At 39.7% G+C, this 23,567-nt stretch overlaps 2 protein-coding genes and 1 pseudogene across 2 annotated transcripts in view; 1 reads left to right on the top strand and 2 right to left on the bottom strand.

Annotated features, from left to right (window-relative positions):
* LOC139945877 (receptor-type tyrosine-protein phosphatase F-like) overlaps nt 1-12,172 on the bottom strand; it is a 59,831-nt gene extending 47,659 nt beyond the window's left edge. Inside the window, exon 1 of the mRNA XM_071943377.1 lies at nt 12,076-12,172. Within this exon, the coding sequence (XP_071799478.1) occupies nt 12,076-12,172 (97 nt within the window). The remainder of the gene's footprint in view (nt 1-12,075) is intronic.
* LOC139946204 (uncharacterized) lies at nt 8,239-11,243 on the bottom strand (annotated as a pseudogene).
* Nucleotides 12,173-14,094: 1,922 nt separating the features above from the next.
* LOC139946297 (uncharacterized) lies at nt 14,095-15,951 on the top strand. The gene has a single exon (XM_071943921.1). It carries the CDS (start codon nt 14,095-14,097, stop codon nt 15,949-15,951), a length of 1,857 nt encoding a protein of 618 aa, XP_071800022.1.
* Nucleotides 15,952-23,567: the final 7,616 nt, after the last annotated feature.

The following is a 23,567-nucleotide window of genomic DNA, read 5'->3' as shown; positions in this document are numbered from 1 at the left end:
TCGTGTACAAAGTGTTCGCATTACTAGACTGGCCCCGCTAAAATCCTACATCGTACGAGCAAGAACGGGGAGTTCACTGCGTCTGGGGAGGTCTGGCCGCGGGGGATGATGGCCCGCTGGACGGCAGCCGCTCGGCCCCGGGACGTGGGCTGAACTTGCTGCTTAGATAGATTAATAAAAAGTTAATTCAACGTAGGCCCTTTTATTTTTGTTCATGAACTGTTTTGTTGTTGTTGGAGTAACCATGGAGGAAGAGATAGATACAAATGGGTTCGTAAAATTGTTAATAAATGCTCAGTCGTATAGTTCAACGGCTGCGACTGGAAATAAGACTAGTGAATTTGGCGGCCATTTATGGGAGTCAAAATCTTGACCCCCATAAATGGCGGAGCGTTTTGTTTCGAGAAAGTTAGCAAAAGTGAAGCAATTCTAAGGCATGTTTGTGTAGATCATTATATTCTACTTTTTTAACATCTTTCCAACCGTAATCATTTTACATCAAACGCTTGTCATAGCCCAAAAACGCCCAACAAAGCGCAGCCCGAAGGCAACGTGTTCCTTTAAATAAATCAGTGTGTTTCATATTGAACGGAATTTGAGTTTGTTTGTTTTTCTGTCTGCGTTTGGCTACAGAGCAAACAAGGACCATGGCAGTACGTTACACTTACATTACAAGATACTCTTACGTTTCGTCAAGTTACGCTATAATAACAAAAGGTACGCTTTCAATCCTGAGTTAAGTTACGTTTACGTTCCATACACAGCTACGTTTACGTTCCAAGATATCCAGCTACGCTTACCTTTCAAGATATGACGTTCCAAGAAACGCCTACATTCCAAGTTTTTGCTTACGTTCCTTCTCAAGTTATGCTATATTTACAAAAGGTACGCTTCAATCCTGAGTCAAGTTACGCTTACGCTCCATACGCAGCTACGTTTACGTTCCAGGATACCTAGCTACGCTTACGTTTCAAGATATGCTTACGTTCCAAAAGATATGGTTACGTTCCAAGCTACGCAGCTACTATACAATCCATATACCTTTTTTAGATTTGTTACGCTATAATCAAAAATTACGCTTTCAATCCCGAGTCAAGCTAGGCTTACGTTTCAAGATTTGCAACTACGCTTACGTTTCGAAATACATTTTCACAAGGACGTTTTGAATCCCTCACGATTCCCTCCCCCTCCCCTCCCGACCCCCACCCCCCGAGATTACAAAATGTTTCACTGTGAATAACAGGGCCCATTTATCCGTCAGTTTCATCTGTTTAGCAAAAAATACTGCTTACAAAATGTCTTTCTATTCAAAAATTTAGTTGGGCACTAGCCACAAGTTCACATCATTTCAAATTTTTAAATTTGGCTGGTTCCTGCTATGCAATACTATTTTGTGCTAAGACAATTTCTGTGCCTCTGTAGGCGCCTACAGGCATTGAATGGGTGCTGGCACGTCGGTACTCCTAGAACTATTTCGGTTTCAGCCGGACGAAACTGAAATAGTTCTAGTGAGTAGCACGTCGGGAGCATGATTGTACGCCACGATCGCATTCCAAACTGCATCATGCCTATGCACTGCAGTAGTATGCCTAGTTTGTGCCAGGAATGCTTTATTTACTTGTCACTGTCCCATCATTTTCTGGGTTAGTTTTTTGTGTTCTTCGTGACGATCTTTGGATGTACGTCGAAGCACGACTACCCCCACCGTCGAAGGATTTGCCTGATCCGTATATATGTTGGTTGTTTATAATTTATGGATAGACTGGATCCTTATGCTGCGTCGTAGTAAAACGTTGCTATAAACAAAGCACCAGTCTACTTACAACATTGTGCGACAATGTCACGAAGATTTGATAGTTGCAACGGCTGGAAACACGTACACGCTGGCCGTTTGCTGCTTTTGGTTTTTTTTAACAATTTTTCGCTAATTACGTGACATTTTGATGATTTTATTTTACAGCAACCATCTATAAAAACATTATTGATGATTCTACGGCCCTAAATTGCGTAAACGGTGAGCCGGTGTGTCCCTTTAAACGATTTATATATAAGGCCTATAAGAATATACTTATCTCTGATTTCATATGGGGGGGGGGGTGGCAAGAGGGGGGGGGGGGGCAAGGGTTCTGAGCGGGGGGGGGGGGGGCGCCGGCCCCCCTGCCCCCCCCCCCTCCGGTTACGCCACTGAGTCCTGTGCCCACATCCCGCGATACGCGCGACGCGCACGCCAATCTCATTTTACATGGGTTGCAATGACGTCACGGTAACCCAGCGTCCGCCATCTTTACGGGCAAACATCGACCGCTAAACAAGCTAGCCACATTTAGCATCACGCGAATAGTGTGTAGTTTCTGTTTGCCCCCCTCTTCTGGTGACCTTTCTCTGTTTTTTTTTTCCCCGGCCGTGTCACCCAAAACGTACAGATGTAAACAAATTGACACGACTGACGACAACGTTACACAGGAAGTAGAGGAAGGACCGGCGTTTTTAAACAAATCTTTTCTGAAATATGCAAAAAGAAGATAATCCGGTCAAGAAGAAGCAGGCTGCGAGCAAGTTAAAGGATATTGTATTGAGTTTGAGCTCGACGTTTGACCGTCCAACAAGAGAACGTTATGAGATAAAAAAAGAAATTAATTCATGGAGTTGACCCATACGAAATTAAGGAAGTGGACTGGTCCTCCGACGTTGTTAGATTGCCAGACATCTCCTATCCAGACATTGTCAACTATCTCGTAAACAAACAAAGCTCATATACACTGCAGAAACTGAAAGCATATAAATCACTGGAGTCGTACAACTACTTTATTTCTGGATTTGTGAGGGATGTAAGAAACGTCAAGGTTGCTGCGAATGATTTCATCGTGGTAAAGGCAAAGGTTAGATATTTTTTATAATCGTTTACAATTACAGTTATTTTTTTTTAATTTTTTTTTTAAATGTAATAAAATAATAAACCTTGTCAATATTTTCAATGCTGATGGGTATAATCACGAATGGCTGTTTAATGAATGCCGGCCATTAATGATATCAAATAACATATTTAGCAACATTACATAGTGATAAAACCATGGCCACTTAAAAATTAATTAAAAAATTCGAGGAAGGAAACTTCTCCTTGATTTAATGGTAAAACAGCCTCCCCCCACGTTCTTGTGCATGCATGCGTGTGGATGCATGAACATGTATGTTAGTCCTCCATCACAAAATTGTTGTTTTGCATGGCTCATGCGCATACAATTTGAATTTAATGTTTTTCGTGGTTACTGGGAATCTGATTTACCAAAAATGTCACGAATGTCATCATGGTACAACAAGTATTTTTAAGTCTGGAGACCAACCAATTTTATGGCGCTGCTTACCGCAAGCAAAAAATCAGTGCTCGCTTGAGCATACAGAAAGTTCCACATTTTTTTTATTTTTTTTTCGTACGTGCGTTTGCATAGTTCACAACTATTAAGCATACCTTGCTTACACACACTCAGCAAGGGTAGAATTTCATCGCTAACCCAGAAATAAAAGAGGAATGGTATCCGTAAGCAAATAACTTACCTGTAAGCAGCGCCATGAATTTGGGCTCTGTGCTAGTCCTTAATTAACCCTTCTAAAAAAAACTTAGTTTTTCTTTCTGGTAGGCTATTACTGTGAATTGACAAATAAGTCTTTTTTTCTTCTTTAAATGCATGCAGGTTCAACATTCACAGAGATTACGAGAGAGCCCATTGTTGCCTTGGTTAATCTCTGGAAAAGATGGTGAAGTCTTGGCAGCCCATTGCACTTGCAAGGCAGGACTTGGTGAAGCCTGCAGTCACATCGGAGCTCTTCTCTTTGCCATTGAAGCCACAGTGAAACTTAGGAACTCTAAAAATGTTACACAAGAGAAGGCCTTCTGGGTTCTACCAACTGCACTTCACAAAGCTGAGTACAAAGAAGTCAGAGAGATTGACTTTACAAGCTCCAAAACAAAGAAACAGAACACTGACAAAATTATGAAGCGTGCCATGGTGTAATTTCACAAGCTTCCAGTAGAGCAGCAGTCACTGGAACCTTTCCAGCAATTAAGAGTCAGCATCAATCAGTATCAACCGAATATCAAACATTATTTGAGTCACTCCACTCATCGGGTAGTAAACCAGCAATTAAGATCATATGCTGATCAATATGTACCCAAATCCCTGACTGACAAATATCCAGTGCTATTGACTGAATTACAAAATGATGCTTGCTTAACATTGCCTAAAAAGAGGAACTACTTCACCATTGTAAAACCATTGCACATACACTTGCAGTAACCAGGGAAGAATCCCATCATTTGGAGCAAGCAACAGTAAAGCAGGCAGAAGCAGTGGCACCAGTTCCGAACAGCCGACAGGCTAATTCGCTAGAAAAATTGACAACCAGAGGGCGCCCTCTCGCGCCCACCCAGCATGCTACGCAAAACATCAATTACCAAGCCTTCACTGAGTCTCATTAACCAAATTTGTTACCCCCAGTCCACCAAGTTTACTTCAGCTGCAACAAAATGGGGATGCCAGCATGAACAAGATTGACGGAACATGTATGAAAGTGACAACTTCAATCTTAGAAGTAGTGGGCTGGTAATTAGTCCAGCCATGCCTTTCCTTGGTGCTTCACCAGATGGCATCACACATTGTGATTGTTGCGGTGATGGGTGTCTTGAGGTCAAATGACCTTATTGCGAGAAATTTCAATCATTTCAGGGAACTTTAGACAAAAAACACTGCCTAGAGAGAGTTGGTGGTAAACTACAGTTGAAAAGGTCTCATCAATACTACTATCAAGTACAGTGCCAACTGCATGTATGCGAGAAAGAATTCTGCGATTTTGTAATTTGGACACAACAAGATTTCCATATCGAGAGAATTGAGCCTGACCATGACTTTTGGATTGATGTGAGCAGTAAGGCCGAAATGTTCTTTAACAATGTTATACTGTTAGAGTTAGTTGGTCAGTACTTTTCACGCCCATCACAAGCTCCTCGGTCAACCAAGGATACCTGTACAACACTACATGTTCACATAGTTATTTTGAATTAGGACAATTCTTACAAGTAACTTGGAAGCAATTAACAGCTACTGAATCTGACATTTTGAAAGAGTACTTGATATTTACACAAAACACACAATTTGTGAAAACATTGCAATATCAATGTTTTTTCTTCTTGGAGATAAATTGCTTTGTTTTCTCAATGCCCTAAAAGTATTCACAAAAAAGTGAGGCAATTTTGTTATGCTCATGAACGTTTGTTAGTTTAATAAATACTTGTAAACTTACATTTCATTTTACATTTTTTAGATTATATGTTTTTATATGTTTTTTAATTAACAAATGTCTACTTAATTTATTCAAATAAATAAATATATTAAAGGTATGGTACAGCTTTGGTGATTATCAAAATAATTTAATTGAAAATTTGTGGATATATGTTTTTCAATTAAAATATTTCTATTTAATATATTAAAATAAACAAATATATTAATGGTATGATTCTGACAGGCCTCAACCTTTAGCTTCAGAGGGGCAAGGCCACTTGGCCTCAAAAGCTCTAAAAAAGAAAGGGGCACCAAGGCCAACTGAAAGGGCACCAAGGCCATTTTCAAACCTTTATTTGTTGATGATTATGTTAATATACTTTCCACTGATTTCAAGATGGTGGTCAACTTTCGAACCCATATTTATTTCATAGTCGCTGTTTACATGCTGTGCAACTGAAATTGAATAAAAGTTTTAAAATATTTGTTTCTGAATTATTTAGCTTTTTTACAGCACTCGAATTGCAAACGATTACCCCAGTAATTAACTTACCCCATTTTACCCCCTTCCCTTCTTCATCGACCTAATTCGACTTAATCGACTCCCTTCTGCTCATCTGAAAACAAATCATTGCTCCAGAACAAAGTTAATTCCCTGCGTGCTAATCTGAAGAAAAAAGATCAAATCAATTAGTCTCTGGCTCACCACTACCCCAACTCTGCGAGACAAACGAGCCCCACCCACCCCACGCCAACAACCCACCAACAACCCGTAGGCTCAGTTAAATCCGATGATTTGGAAAAATATTTTATTTCTTTTTTTTTCCATAAAAATATGATTATGAAAATTAAAAACGAACCCCAACCCCTTAGCACAAAATAATTGGCCTAGCATTTAGCTAAAGTTATAAGTTGTATTGTGCATGCCGGCGTTTATGCCACGCTAGACTGCGCTAAATAAATAATATAGAAATGTAAACAAACGCACCTAATTAAAAAATGCTTCTAAAGTTGGCACTTTGCTGCCACTCCAGTCCTTTCGCCTTCCTGCTTGTTTTTGCATCTTTTGTGGGATGGCACGCTGATTAATCAATAATGAACTTGATTGAGTATGATGATTTCCAAAATTAGGGCTCTGCCGTTACCCTCATAATATAATCCGATTTTGACGTTTTACAATTCCACGCTTGTTGTGTGTACACAAACATGTGTTTGGCAATGAAAAACAAAGTCGCAAGGCAGGCAGATCACTGGTAGTGGTGAGTCACAAACATTAATCCAGTACAAGCCTTGGACACCAGCGAAATAGCCAGGGGAAAAACATAGACTGTATCTAGCCCCTGGCCGCGCGCCTCCCCCGCCCCATCCGCTACAAATACAGATCTCAATAGACAAAATCAGTGCGAAAATGCGTAATTTAGTGTAGGGACTTGTAGCGAGTTTATACATTGGAGTAGTCTGGTGCTGCGTTTTTAGTAGTAAACAGCTCAACTACGTTTGATATGGTTACCATGCCACGTTCTCGACACATTTTTTATTGCAAAGAAGCAGCGTTGTAAAAACTAGTGTGCGGTATCGTACGTTCCGAATTTTACCTCCATATAAATTAAATGGGTCACAATGTTAACATTAAATAACATTTTCGAATAAATAATGCTATGGAATCAATGGAAAAGGGCACGACGGCCAAGTGGCCGTAAGGTACGTGATTTTTAAAAGGGCTTCACGGCAATTCGCTGGGGCATCGCGGCAATGGCCGCTGGTGGCCGCTGTAGAGGTCGAGGCCTCGATTCAGCTTTGGTGGTAACCAAAATAATTTAACTTTACATTTTTGGAGATACTATGTTGTTTTATTTGTTTACTTAATTTATTCATATAAGTAAATATATTAAAGGTATGATGAAGCTTTGGTGATGATCAAAATAATTTGGATAACATTCAATCAGAAAGCTTATCTAAACTTCCGGTAAAATTTGCACAAAATATCTGATAAACTATGGTCTTGGTAAAGTTAGATCATGGGTTGATACAATGAAGGGGTATCACTATTAGCCTAAGGGCCATGTCACATGAGGCAATTTACAGGCAACCTCAAGTTTCCCAGGTAATCTCAAAGAAGAACATGTTCACACTTCAATTTCCAACAATTTTCTTTGATAAATCCTTTGCACACAGTGCAGTTGGTTATCTGTAAACTGTATAAATTGCCTTTTGTGATATGACCCTGTTAAAGAGAAATTTACAAGAGAATGAAAAGATAAACTTTTTGTTGCCTTCTAATATTTAAAAATATTTAGATGTATATTGTTTATTTGATGATTAAACCCAGGGTCCAAAGAGAAGAGGAAATTACGCTGTTAGTGTCTTAATTTTGTTGACTCCACACCAATATTGGCTGCAGTGGAATGATGATGATGTTAGGCATTGACAACAAATTAAATAGGCCCATATACATCCAAACATAAACTTATTTTAATATGTGGCTCAGTTAAAGGCAGCCAGGAGAAAGTATTCACTCTCAACCAATAAACTGCTTGAATTTGGGCGAAAAATCCACAAGACGGCAGGCTTCACCTGTACATTTAGCCTAAAATGTTTACTGGACCAGAAATGTTTGAACAAGACCAGCATCAGAATGAGAAAAAAACTTCTGAGGTCCTGGCAACATGCATTTTAATTTGAGCAATGGAGTGCTGAGACATGAACAAGAAGATTTATCTCATCTGTCCTTTTGCATTTTAAGTATACTTCATTACTTAATATAATTGAAAGGTATTTTTCAGACTCAAAGTCAACATTTGAACACAATTTGTTTCTGTTCAAGATATTACACAGTGAGGTACATGTATTTGTTATTAAATTGAAAAACACGAGACACCAGGACTTGTCAGGTCATGAGTTTACTGGCCAAACACTAAAACCACTGGCACAGGGGCTGCAGTCCAGTGTCAAATCCAAGCCCTGCTATTGCTTACTGGAATATAGTTTAGTCAAACGGTATAACAGACTCGCATAAATTAGTCAAGGCACAACAAACTGTTGCAATTTTGTCCACCATTGCAGTACCGTCACTGCTACAAAATAGGTAAACAACTGGCAATGTACCTTGCAATATAGTGTATTTGTTTCTAAGAAGCCCAATAACTCGTTCCACGTGTATTCGCAAGTGTGCTATTTTCCGGGTTCTTTCAACTTCAATATAATTTAATTGTGCCCTCCCTCTTGTAAAATCAGGTATTTTTACAGTTGCACACATCAAACCGACACTGTCCTGAATATCAAATCCTCGATCAGCTAAAACCAAGTCTCCAGGAAGCAATTTGTCTAAAATGTTGCACCTTTCAGTGATATATTTATCACTTGCTCTTCCCCCCCCATGCTTTTGACAAAAATGATATAACACCTTTTGGCGTGATGCCTATAAGAAAATTGATGGCGCTTGTAAGAAGACCATGTGGAAGCACGAGCTTTAAGATTAGATGGCCTTTCAATGAACACTTCAAAACAATCAATAATAATTGCAACCTTGACCCCAAAGTATTTCCGAAATTCTATGGCATTGTCTTTCTAAGATCCTCTCTTTCAGGCAAAAAAAAAAAGGGTTTTTCATCTTGATGTACATCATCTCTATTGTATTCAAAAATATTCTAGAAACAGTTTATTTAGAAACAGAGAACCTGTAGGCGAGATCTTGCACAGACAAATTAAGCCTTAATTTCATTAATACTAAAATAACCTTCTGGAACTTTGTTAATGCAGACCTTCCATTTTCATTTATGTGAGGCTCAAAAAATTTGAAAACTGCCATTAAAACAGTAAATGAGGCCAGTCCAGTGTAATGTTTGACCTTGTGGTCATCAGTGAAAGATTCGGGAGTAAATTGACTGTCTAGGTTTTGCTGTCTCAAGAGTTGATTATCAGTGGTTAGTCGACTTATTTCATGTCATTAGCTTTCTCATCTTGGCTTCATCGGGCATCTCAGGTGATAACTCACTTCGTAGTAGACATGGAGGGTCGTAGGCTGCCTGAGAGAAGAAAACTGCAGACACGATGGCCAGCTGCAGGTTCTGCTTTATCTTCTTTGGATGATTTCTGTTCTGCATCGATCTTCTGCTTACGGCGACTTACGGTTCGTTGGTGTCTTGTTGGACTCGCAAGTGAAGTTTCATAGCCGAGTTTAATACAAGGTGCCCAATCAGGACATGTTGAATCATGGAGATTGCTTGCCTGTTGGAGAAAAAAAAACATGTGTTTTTAATCCAATGATTTGGGGTTGAACAAAGAGCAAATGAATGGAGTGGGATTTGAAACAATGACCTCCGGATTAACATGCCAGCACTTTACCAACTGATCTAGCCCTATGCTGGCGGATTTTAATTATCGGGCGAGTGAAAAGGGTACGGGGGCAGTAGTCGCCCATTTACAACAAACTCTTACGGGTCAGGTTGCGTACTGGACTTAGGCCACTTCCCACCACAAACTCACCGGATTTCCTTCAAAAATCACCGGATTTCCTTCCCCCCCAAAAAAAAAAAATTAAACATTTGTTGCCAATAATAGCAATAGTTTGGGTTATATTAATAATAATTAATAACATTAAAAAGATAACCACCCAAAATGGGGCCAGCCCCCAACTCCAAGTATGTTCAACAAGGTTTTAAAAATTATTTTTCATTTAGAGTTATTTAACCCTAGAATGAGATGAACTTCCAATGGAAATTTAGCATCCTAAAACCGGCAGCATTAAAGAACCGCTAAATGTGACGCTCCTGCTCTTTTCAAATAAACTAGCCGGCCACAAGTTCACAACAACCGGCCGAGTCCAACATTATAAATAAATGTTTACTCTATATCGCACAACAACAATCATACAATGCGCATGACAATCGAAAATAATTCTGATACAATGTATTCCTAAAGCTGAGTGATGGAGAGCCTCAATATTCACAGTTATTTTGGGAGTAAAGTTTGTGATGAATAAAACATTATCAAAGTCAGAAGTACATATCGAAAACGTACTTACCTGAGTGAAAATGATCGATGAACAAACACTTGAACTGCGAGACGGAACTAGATCGCCTCTTCGGTGAATTCTAGTCAGCCAGAGCTCACGTCTTTTTTGTGAAAGTTCTTTCGTTCCATTCCCTTGATTTGTAATTATGGCCGGTATTGAATAAAATGATTTTTTTTTACACGATTTGATCGGTTCTGGCAACCTTTAATGCAGCAAGTGTTTACCATGTTTACGTTTGTGAGAGTTGATATGTCAGAGGTTAAACTTGTTGACGTTTGGGGTCACTAGGGCTTGATAATCAGCTGCATGCGACGGCCTCCTGTGTGTGTTGGTGTACTGTGTTCACGCAACGTCCGTATCGATCACACACACGCACACACGGAAGATTTTGCCCGTAAAGACGGCGGCGGGCCGTTTCTGTGGTTGCTGTGACGTCATGTGGGAACTATGTATAAGGAGTTGTTTACCAGAGGGCCCAACCATTTCATAGCTGGAGGGGTGTTTTGTTGAAAAAAATCATTGAACAATATTTTTTATAATAATTTGTGCGTTTTCTTTTACTTTTGGACAAATAGTTTAGATTTTTTTTTGACCGAAAAGGTATTTATGAATTGGAATAAAAATGTGCTTGACCAGTATTAAACACTCTGTTTAAAACCGGTTGCAGTGTGGATGCTGATAATTACCCTCGCCTTCGGCTCGGGTAATTTTCGCATCCAGACCGCACCCGGTATTAAACAGAGTGTTTAAAACCAGCCAAGCACATATTTATTCATATTTAATCGTTGTTCATAGGACAATGGTTGTTTCAAAGGAGCCCCTTTACAAACGTGACACGATGAAGACCAAAAATAACACAAGTATATTTTTAGTTTTTCATTTTGGTTTGTGGGGTGTAAGTCATGGTGTAGGGGTGGTGTTAGTGCGCTCACAAACATTCGTGCTGACACAGTCATTTTAGCTTGCACTAAACAAAACTCGGAATTCATTTCGTCCACTTATATATCCAAGTATATATCAATATAAACCACAAGGGAAACTGACTGTGTAACTTTGAAATGATTTTGGGGGTTGAACAAAGAATTGACTAGAGTGGGATTCGAACCAATGACCTCCTGATTAACGTGCCGGCGCTCTAAAAATAGGGACACCGCCAATATAGGGCTAGATAGCTCAGTTGGTAGAGCACCGGCACGTTAATCCGAAGGTCGTTGGTTCGAATCCCACTCTAGTCAATTCTTTGTTCAACCCCAAAAATAATTTTATCGAAGAAAATTATTTAAAGGACACAACACAACATAATACATTTTAAAGAGCAAGAAATTAAATTTCGTGCGCTCAAAATTATTTGTACCCGACCGAACAAGTACACTCAGTTGTGTTCCGTGTAAATCTATAGTCCTTACTGTGACGTAAACATAGTCCCATCGGGGACTAGATGAATGTTGTTTACCGTTGATGCTTGTTTCATGACAATGCCGTTTTGATGTGTATGGCGCTCTGAGTTTTTTTTTTTTTTTTTTTTTTTTCACCTGAAACTCGGCCGTTTGCAAAGCGTGACAGTGATCACAGGTTTACTTGATGGAAATAATTTTCAATGAGTTTTACTTAAAGCAAATTAAATTGTTACACACCCGTTCACATTTCTTTTAGAAAACCACAAATAAAGCCAAAATCTATATCAGTGATTCTCTAGTCGATTAAAATATATTCACATGCAATGTTCTTCATTCTGGTAAATGCAAAACTTAGTCATCATTATGCTCGATTCACATTTGAATCCCTTACCTGTGGATCTCATCCGTATCGTTTTCACTTCATTAGAGCCATACGTCCATTTGAACACACCGACGCTTCCTGTAGCGGCATTGAGAACTGTATACATCTTCCTTTTTACATTGTCTGGCAATGTCGATGATAAAGATTCAGAAGAATTCGTCCACCCAGTGATGTCGGGACCTGTACCCGTCTTTATGAATCGTGTTAAACCAAGTTCTTCATTTTTGTCTGCTGTGGTCTCATTATCAGTCACCAAATAACTTGCAATGAATACGTATAGGTCTTTCTGCGAACCCGAATGGCCAAAAGCTGTCACGCTGGTTAAGTCTACCACTGCTGACACGCCTGGAGAATTGTTAAAAATGAGCGACATGTTCCGTTAGAAGAAAACAAAATCTCAAAACAAACACACATTACAACATACATAACAGTTAGAAGTATAAATGTCGGCTAAATGCACTGGATGGCATGTTTGGTTATAATGTCATAGACTGAAGTGCTCTCACTTGGTGTATCCCAACATATGCATACAATATTTAAGAAAAAATAAAATAAAATAAATTGGGCTCGATATTAGTCATTGAAGTTGCAAGAGAAAAACAAACGTTCTTATTGCACAACTTTGTACTCTTTCTGCAGATGTATAATTAAGAGTCAGTTCAGGTAAATAATTGACATGGTAAATCGCGGTCAAAAAATGATTTTTTTCTTATATACTTTGTGGGTTGAAGGGCCTTGGGGTGCAAGTAAACAAAATCGCATTTTCAATTCTATATATAGCCCGTTGCCATGGTTACGGCTCATTTTGTGTTCTGGCCATTTTAGGCCGATTTTGGGGTCTGAAAACTGGTTTTTAGCTCATGTTTACAACTCCACCCCACCAAAGTGCAAAATTAATTCAAAAAACCTTTTGTATCACTACAAAGTATCATCCTTGGCCTTCCTTGAGAAAAAAAAAATTATTGCTTTAAATATTACCCTTTTGCTATTTTTGCATCATGCATTACAGTATGTTTTAAGAACTTGCAAAGTCGACATTTTTACCCTATTCTTGGACCCCAAAATATCAACAGGAGTCTCAGAAAATTTTCCTTTCGGTCGGAATTAGGGCCAAACTTGTTTTTTTTTATTTCTGGTGGGAAAAACTTGGGCAATTGTATCATGTTGTGACAGTACTGCCTCAAAACTATACTTTTTTCCCCAAAACGAGAAAAATGCCTTTTTAAGGGTCTTTTCACATAATATTGAAACAATGTATCCAATATTTTTCTAATACTTTGTAGATGGTAGGGACTTGGGGTCAAAATAAGCAAAACTTACATTTCAAATAATAATATAACACGTTACTATGGTAACACCTCACTTGTTATAAGGCCACTTTAGGCCGATTTTGGGGTCTGAAAAACTGTTTTTTAGTTAATATTTACAACTCCACCCCACCAAAAAACAAAAATATTTCATTAAACCCTTCCCATCACTACAAATTATCATCCTTGGCTTTACTTGAGACAACAAATTATTGCTATAAATTTCACCCTTGTGCTCCCTTTAGAACGTGCACTAGAGCATGTTTTTAGAACTTGCAAAATCTTAATTTTTTCCACATTTTTTTGCAATCATTCATTTCCTTTCGGATTTGATTAGGGCTAAAATGTGTCTTTTTATTTCTGGTAAGAAAAACTTGGGCATTTGTATCCTGATGTAACAGTACTGTCTCAAAAATAGACCATTTTCCCCCAAAACAGAGAGAAATGCATTTGGAAATATTTGCTTCATTTTGAATTCATAATTCCATCAATCTGGCAGCTTTTCATAAGCACTCTGTAGGCTTATTAGTGCATTTTACCCAACATTGATCAGGACTTGTTGATGACCTAAATCTTAGAATTTACCCCGGTTTATTTAACATAAAGCATACTGATCGAAATGTCGAGTTAACCCAACGGTTCTTTTCAGAACCACCCCAACTCATTTAGAGATTGTTATTACATGGTGTTACCGCAAACTCTTCTATATCTTATCTCCACCATGCAAAGTTTCAAATCCTACTTATCTTCGCTCTACGGGGAGCTTATCCTTAAGGCGATTAGGTTATATGAACGGATGTCGGTAAGACGTTCTAAACTCATAAATAACCTAGCCTTCCTTAAACGTTGCCGAGACTCAAACCTGATGCCACACGGACTCCGCCTCCAAGATCCAGTCCGCAGCCGCCGTTCTTCGTCCATCCTTCAAGCCGCTAGTTCCGCCCTTCTCAAGGAGCGGATATCATCCACCAGATCATCTCTAGCCGGTCTAGATCATGACATCACTCACACCGAGCGGGAACTGCAATCCTCCCTAAACCCGAGAGATTTCTCCAAGATCAGCGCCCTCTCCAGTTCATCCAGCCAACATGCCTTCGCGACCGCCCGTAGGAAGCAGATAGCCAAATTCCACAAGTTATACATCCAGAAGCAGGGATCGTCTATATCTCACTTCAATCGCGCACCCTCCGAGAAGATGAGATCTCCTATATCTCTATTCAATCGCGTCCCTGGGCAACCCACAGGATCTCCTATATCCTCACGGCCACCAGTTCACCTCCGTAGTCAACGCGCTTTCCAGAAACACACCGTAGTCAACCTTAGCAACCGGAGCATCACGGAAACCGAGACCAGTGTCCTGTCCCTGGGTATGAACTTTGCCCAGCCCCCCAAGTCCATCCCTACCGAAGAAATTATCCAGTCTACAGAGCAAGCCCTCAAACACATCAGCAAGACGGACAAGATTGATGTCCGGATCAAGATAAACGAGGTTCTGCGGAAAGCGAAACCAGCCAAGTCCAACCTTTCCAAGGTTGAGCAGGCAGCCCTCCGAGAACTTCGCCGGGACGAATCCATTCACATCTTGCCTGCTGATAAAGGGAATGCCACTGTCATCATGGACCGCACGGAGTACACTGACAAGGTAAGCAACATTTTATCATCTGGTTCATACCGCCCCCTCCCCAAGGACCCCACCCCTAGCATCGAGAAGAGGGTTGCCAGCAAACTCCTTTCCATCCACCGGTCTGGAGCTCTCTCCGTCCCACTCTATCGTAGGCTCCGCCCATCCAGCTCCACCTGTCCCAGGTTCTTCGGCAATCCCAAGATTCACAAGCCGGAAGTTCCCCTCCGCCCCATAGTTGCCTCGAGGGGTTCCCCCACCTACGACACTGCCAAGTACCTAGCTAAAGTACTTCGACCCCTGGTGGGTCTCACTGAACACCATGTTTCCAATTCCACCCAGTTTGTTGACATTACCCGCAACCTAACCCTACAACCCACAGATATCTTGGTAAGTTTTGATGTGGAATCTCTCTTCACCAATGTGCCCACTGATGAAGCTTGCTTCTTGGCCAAGGAGAGATTATCGCATGACCCATCCCTCCCTGATCGTACTGGTCTTTCACCTGACCAAATTCATGATTTGCTTTACACATGCGTTTCCTCCAGTTGTTTTCAATTCCAGGGCAAGTACTACGAGCAGACAGCTGGGACCTCCATGGGATCCTCTATATCCCCGGTTCTAGCTGACATATTCATGGAAGAGTTCGAGTCCTCATCACTCCTCACCGCTGACCTCCGACCCAGCCTGTGGCTCCGCTACGTTGACGACACCTTTGTCGTGTGGCCCCACGGTCAGGACTCTCTCCATGAATTTCTGCAGTACCTCAACCAACAACACTCCAGTATCAAGTTCACCATGGAGCAAGAACATTCCGGAAAGTTACCCTTTCTGGATGTTCTCATTACAAGAAACCAAGACGGCACCCTACATCACAGATCAGCGATCTTTCCATCATCCTGCCATCAAGTCGTCAGTCAACCGTGCGCTGGTTCAACGGGCTTATACCATTTGTGATCCGGATAGCCTCCAGCATGAGTTGCAGCACATCACCACTTCTCTACAGCGGAATGGATACAACGCCAAGCAAGTCAAGACTAGCAAGCCCGTCCCCCCGACCAAAGGGTCTCCTATACCCAAGGTCAAACACACACACCCACAGTTGGTTTACCATACCTAGGTCCCCCCTCTCATCGCCTCCAACGCATCTTCAAGGAAGCAGGTATCAAGGTGTATCACTCCGCCCCGAAGAAACTCCATGGCTCTCTCCAATCGCACAAGGACAAGAAGGACCCCTCCGCCCGTACCGGAGTCTATCGCATTCCATGCGAATGTGGTAAGGTTTATGTCGGGGAAACCGGGCGTAACCTTCCCACTAGACTTCAGGAACACCGAGCACACGGAAGGAGGGGGGACTTCGATGAATCCGCCATCGTCAAGCATTCTCACATCGCTGACCACCGAGTGAACTGGGATGCTGCTGAAATCATCGCTCCCATCCAGGCGTGGCACCCTAGACGCATTAGAGAGGCCATCGAGATCCACAAGCATGACACCGTACCCCAAGACATCGGCTTCCACATCAGCGACATCTGGCTCCCCCTTCTCCCGACCAATGGATCTTCTATATCCACGGTCACCCCCTAGGCCCCAACTATTAGACTGCTTTGGGTCATCTATACCCCCAGTCACCTAGGCCCCACACCCTCACTGTCCCCTGTGCTTGTCCCTACTGACACGGTTCAGTGAGCACACACCCCCCACACAACCCCCAAGGCTCCACAACAGGTTTCACCACGCATCACCGAGTTCACTTCCCGCCTACATTTCCCGCCTTCGTGCATCACCGCTGATCCACCGCCTAGTACTTAAGCAGCATGCAGCATCAGAGTCCAGCATTCTCCAGAAGACGATCAGAGCATACTGATCGAAACGTCGAGTTAACTTACGGTTCTTTTCAGAACCACCCCAACTCATTTAGAGATTGTTATTACATGGTGTTACCGCAAACTCTTCTATATTTATTTAACGTGATAAACAATTCAGCAGGTAATGTTTGACAATGTTTTTTGTTGATCGTTCTCAGAGACATATATAACAATATGAATTAGTAAGATAGTGAATGGAAAAACTTCTTTCATGTTGTTTCATTAAAGGAACACGTTGGCTTTGATCGGTCGAGTTGGTCTTTGAAAAGCGTTTGAACCGTTTATTACAAAATGCATATGATTAGAAATTTATTTTAAAAGTAGAATATAATTAGATCCACACAAGTAGCACTCAAAACATCTTTTTAACCATATGCATTTTATAAGAAACGGTTACAAACGCATTTCAAAGACCAACTTGACCGATCCCAAGCAACGTGTTTCTTTTAAATGATCTCTTACGTTCATCTTGCAAATCGTTAGAATCATTGTTTTTAATAAGATCTTGGCAAACTTTTCCAACACTTTAAAGCGGAGGCTTTTTAATTTCCCACATTTGTGTTGGACATGATTGGATGCTCCAAACCATCTGCCTCAAGCACAGACACTATAGATGTTGTTTATGGTCTCTATCTCTATGAAAAGTTTTACATTTGGTAGCAGGCAGGGACCAAGGAGAGTAGGCCCTGTATTAAAGATAACTTGTAAAGAATGCTCATCACACTCTACTTGCAATGGGAATCATACCTGTACAGTAGGTAAAGTAGTCACAACAAGAACTCTCAGTGGCAAAGCATTGGTTATGGCTTGGTTGGATACCATTATGTTTAAATAAAAACTTTGTATTCATTACTCAAAGGTCATGGCAACAGTGCCATATTTTTAACAAGCATGCATTGTTTTTGGAAAAATTACTATATTTGAGGCAGGTAGTGTCACAACAGGATACAATAAACCCAAGTGTTTTTCTCCAGAAGACATGACAACACCAATAATCGCCCCAATCACAACCGAAAGGGAACACTTTCAAAAAAAGAGGCACTATTCACAAAACATTGTTTTATGCAATGTCAAGAAATATGATTGGGGCTGGGCCGGGCAAATTCTGAAATTAGGTCATCAACAGTTCCTGATCAATGTTGGGTAATTCACTAAGCTTACAGAGTGCTTAGGAAAAGCTACAAGATTGATAGAATTATTACTTTTTAATGTTATAAATTCAATATAAAGAGAAAAAAACAACAATTCAAAATGCAATTTTCTGTTTTGGAAAAAAACACCTAATTTTTAAACAGTACTGTTACATCAGGATACAATTGCCCAAGTTTTTCTTACCAGAAATAAAAAGATCAATTTTGGCCCTAATCAAAATCGACATGACCAAAAGGAAAATATTCTGAGACCCCTGAAAAAATGAAATTTTGAGGGCAAAAAATATTGTAAAAATGTTGATTTTGCAAGTTCTAAAACATACTCTAACGTTCTAAAAAAAAATAGCACAAGGGTGAAATTTGTAGCAATAATCTCTCAAGTAAAGCCAAGGATGATACTTTGTAGTGATGTAAAAGGTTTTATGAAATATTTTTGCGTTTTGGTGGGGTGGAGTTGTAAATATTAACTTAAATAAACCCCAAGTTTTTCAGTTTATTTGGACCCCAAGAATTTACCTTTCTTAAACCTGCATTACTTCAGAGGGAGTCGTTTCTCTATCAACTGCTCTCCTTTGCTCGTTACCAAGAACGTTTTAAGCTAACAATTTATTTACCTATCGTGTCCGAAGCATTTAATGCTAAGATAAGTCACTGTAAACTTAATAATACCACTACTGCTTGAAAATGTTAAGCTTCGCTGTTTCTTAAAGTTTAAACAAACAACTAAATGATCAAATCAAAGAACTTAACTTTTTTTTTAGTTGTGTTTTCTATTTTTAAGTCCACTGCCTGTAAGCGGCGCTGCGCAGCCGGCTGCATTCTTTAGAAACGATGACTCGGTCCAAACCCATGCACAGCATTAGGCCGAGGTTTTGTGATGTTGGTTTGTTTTCAAAACTATAACTATACACCTTTGTATATACAACTTAAGGAGAATGTCAATACAAAAGTCGTTTATAATTGTTGTAGTAGGCGTACACACATACGAATGTCTAAATTCTAACCGAGTCGTGCCGCACTGATTACCCTTTGAAAAAGTGAAAGTTGTGTCAAACAGTGTAATACCCCGTTCGGTACAGTCTTGACCTTCATAAACTTCATAAACAAAAGTTTCTCTTAAGTAACTTTAAGTTTAAATTAAATTTGAGTTTACGATTGTTTATTTGTTTAATTTTACGGCGACGTCATGGCATATTAATAAACATAAGTTAACTTGTCAAGAAAGAAAACAAAAACCTCAAGGGCACATACCTTCAAAAATTCCCAACAATATGAAAAGCAGCTTGAGTTTCACATGAAGTTGTCCCGCCATGGCTGTCTGTAAGGCGACACTGACTGCTCCCTCTTGCCTATTGCATTCCACTATGAGAAGGAAAATCAATTATATTACTCATACAATTGAATAAGGAACTTATGCAATTTATTGTTGACCAATGAAGGATAATTATTGTTTTTTAGATGAAGATTGTGAAGGTTGACCGTCTGCCAAATTTGTTTAATCGTTGTTAAACAACTTGGATAGTTCCTCCTTGGAGAAAAGGGCAGGAAATCCTGGTGTCTGTTGCTCTTTTTAAAAGATGTTATCAAAACATTAATTCCGGAAATGTTTCTTTTGAATTGCACATCATTACAATATCATGTTTCCTCAATTAGTCTAGCTAAGATATTGAACCTGATTTGTACTTGGATACGCGTGCAAACGTTTATTTACCACAAATGGAATACACTTTTGTTACAATTTGTTGACTGCAATCCAGAATAAAAATCTACTTTATTATTTACAGTAAAGCGAACGGGGAATACGGGAAGACATTTTACAAGAGAAATGTAAAAACAATTTGTCTTTTGACAAGGAGTAAGACTTGACATGGTTTCTATTGATTGTCGTTAATAAAGTTTCATACAACTTGCACTTGGTTATGTATGTCTCTATTAAATTCTCAAATCTTGACCGATCGTGTATTATTATGAAATATTATGAAATCTCAGTATTGTTTTTAAATCAAACGTTGTGTGACATACCTGACATCATCTTACTTGTCAAAAAGGGAGGTCGACCCAAGCCCATCTGAGAATGTATAGATCGCTAGGCCGTAGTGGACACCGCGCAGTTATAGGGTAGCGAAAAAAAAATAACCACGTCTTCATAAAGCCTACAGGAAATGCTATTCCTTTTCAATATTAATAATGTGGTGGTGATTAAATTAATCATAAAATCCAAAGGGAAAGAAGAGGACAAAATTAGTGACATTTCAACTCGTTGTGTATTTACGCGTTAACACTGTTTCAACATTGCTAACGTTTTATCTTTAGAGTTGAAGACAAAAGCTCATGTTTAGTTTGATGATCAAATCTATACTTCAAGAAGGAAAACAGTAAACATGTGTATTGAATTGTGTGAGTCAGGAGGCATACAACACAAAATGAAGATAATACAATATTATGCAAAGTTTTCAGTTTTCCCCATTGTCTTCGTGAAAGGTTTGACAAGATGTATAGCTGTCCGAGGGCAGTACAACTTTGTAGACATGTTTCACAGAAACGGGGTTCTTTTATAGTCTTCATAATGAGTAAGCTTTCGAATTAAACAATTCATGTTGTATGCTTATCAGTAACGATGTTTGGTCTTTGTCGTTTTTTACTAGCCTTTTGTTAACATTTAGCTTCTAACGTTTTTAAATAAAAATCAAATAACTATTGGTTTAAAAGACTATGTGACGTAATTTGTAAATAATTTACTTTATATCGAATCCAACCCGATTATGGTTGTAGATAAATGATTCTTACTTTAAAAACCCTCACCAATACTGTACAAGGAAACGTAAGAACACAACACACAAAATGATTGCATACTTTAATAACTTTTGAGAACCGTTGTAAAACAGTTTTTCCCCAAATCAGTTTGCAATAAACCTCTGTATTTCCTGTTTAGCTAAGATGAGGAACTATCCATTTTAATTCATGCCAAATCTTCATCCAGACCACTCAAAAATCACAACGGAGAACCAAGGTCGAATAATCAAAGAGATCATGAAACTCTCAAGCTAATTGTTGTCCGATCAAGACAGTATTTCATATCAAGTGATACCCATATGACTTTAAAATTATTGTCGCTGTGAACGCATTCAAAATACACACGGACAATATTCAGACTGCAAAACCATTTTTGTCAACATTTGTCTTGAAACAACAACAACGAGTTGAAGAGACCCTGCATCCTCACGCACAACGATAGGAACCACGGTCATGAGAACTTAAGGGAAAGTTACCATCACGTAATATAGTGATATATTTTGATGTAAGAACTTAACGGCTGCTATCCGGGGAGGGGGGGGGGGGGTTACATTAAGTTAATTATCCTGAACGCAATAGTTTAAAGGCAGTGAACACTTTTGGTAATTACTCAAAATAATTATAATCATAAAATCTTTCTTGGTGACGAGTAATAGGGAGAGGTTGATAGTCTAAAACATTGTGAGAAACAGCTCCCTCTGAAGTGACGTGGTTTTCGAGAAATAAGTAATTTTCCACGAACTTGATTTCGAGACCTCAGACTTAGACCATGGTGCGAAAAAGGTGTGTTTTGCTTTTATTATTATCTCGCAACTTCGACGACCGATCGAGCTCAATTTTTTACAGATTTGCTTTTTTATGCATTAAATGTTGAGATACACCAACTGTGAAGACTAGTCTTGAAAAGTTATAAATAGTGTCCAATGTATTTAATCACTAGTGAAGAAACCCATCATAAGGTCACCCGATTGGGTTTGACCACAAACGGCAGTCAAATTTAGTCAAAGACTAAACGCAGTGAAAAACACATACACGCACACACACGATTGGTTGATCATTCGGGTAATTCCTGAATGGAGTGATTTGTTGTTGAGTACAATTTGCTCGATGTAACAGAGTTGTTGGTGTTCACTGAAAATTGTGTTTTGAAAGGTCTTTAATTGGACCGTTAATTTTAGAGTAGAGTCAGACCTAATATAAAGTTGGCGCGTCAAAAGAGATAATACCCACAATCGCTTGGGAATCTTGGCTTTGCAAAAAACACACACATGCCCACCGAACTTTTATGGTGGTACTTGGCAAAAAAGGTGACATCGAAATTGGGCGTTTTATTAGAAACGGTTATCAACTACTTTGGATTTTGTGTGATCGTGAATATTAACACAGTTTTTTCGCTCTTCATTAAAATCGAAAAGGGCATGCGATTATGTCCTATTATATGCAATACTATCCGGATGCATTATTGTATATGCAATAATGTCCACCGGACGGTTTTGCATATGCAATCGTGTCTGTCCGGACGCTGCTGCATAATGCAATTGTGTCTGCCGGGACACATTTGGATATGCAGTAGTGTCCGCCCCGTGCAAAGCTGTCCTTGAAAGAAATTAAACGGAGACCAGACAACTCGTCCGTCGGACAATTCGTCCGTCGGACAATTCGCCCGTCGGACAACTCGTCCATCCGGACAACTCGTCCGCGGACAACTCGACGGTGTTGTCTGACATTCAATTAAACGTCTTTGGTCGACGGAACCGTGTTCGCCATTGGTTTTACATGCTAAGTGCATGTCCTGAATGACATGGGAAATGTTCGGCTGTTGGGTATTCGCTGCATGTTCATGCTGCATTACGTAGGTCCAGTGCATGCACACTCGCTTACGCGCGCACATACATGTACAGTCACGTACATGCCGCCGGACGGTTTTTGCATAGCCCCGGACACAATTGCATATGCAAAAATGTCCTAATCGGACAGTATTGCGTGGCGGACACAATTGCATCTGACACCGGTGTATACTAGAGAAGTATTTCCCTCTATATGTTGTCCCCCATATAAACTTATTTAGCATTGATTGAATATGGTTCAACAGAGGGCGCTATCGGAAGAAGTTTATGCGCATTTTTCGGGGAAAGAATTCCCGGGATGACAGATTTTCCTGTCACAGCAGTGTCAACGATTTTCTGGTCACCCCTTACAGAAAACTTAGGTGAACATTTTCAATATCAAAGTATTCATAGGGGACTCCATCTGCTTCCCAAAGTAAACACAGCTTAAATTAACAAGCATATGTTTCTTTATTACCAGAATATTCAAAATCATCCAAATTGAACCTCGAACTAATACTCAGGTCTTCTGTTTTTCTCATTTGTATTTAACATCGGGAACTTATGTGTATTCGTAAGTAAACAGAATCATACTGCAATATGTTTGTCATGGGATCGCTTAAATTATTATTGGACCAATATTCATATGGACAATAACATTTTCTGCCTACAAGGTAGCCTTTTGTCAAGGCATACACGGCTTGGACAGCTACCAAGCAACTGGAACGTAATAATGACCCGAAGTAATACAATTAAAAAATACCCAAAGTTGTTTTCTTGTTATTGTTTTGTTTGCTGTTTATTTTGCTTCAAACAGTTTAAGCAGGCCTAAAGCACTTTATGTTATACACGTTGGCTAAAGATGCTGTAGATTCTCAAAAGTACACTTGTTTTGAATTAATTATGTTTAGCTATTACAATGCCAATGAATTGTC

This window comes from Asterias amurensis, chromosome 13 (genome assembly GCF_032118995.1).
Source record: "Asterias amurensis chromosome 13, ASM3211899v1".
NCBI lineage: Eukaryota > Metazoa > Echinodermata > Asteroidea > Forcipulatida > Asteriidae > Asterias > Asterias amurensis.
This window is presented reverse-complemented; position numbering and strand designations above follow the sequence as displayed.

Excerpts from the sequence above, each read along its gene's own strand:
- LOC139946297 (XM_071943921.1), top strand. The coding sequence starts at position 14,095 with ATGCAAAGTTTCAAATCCTACTTATCTTCGCTCTACGGGGAGCTTATC.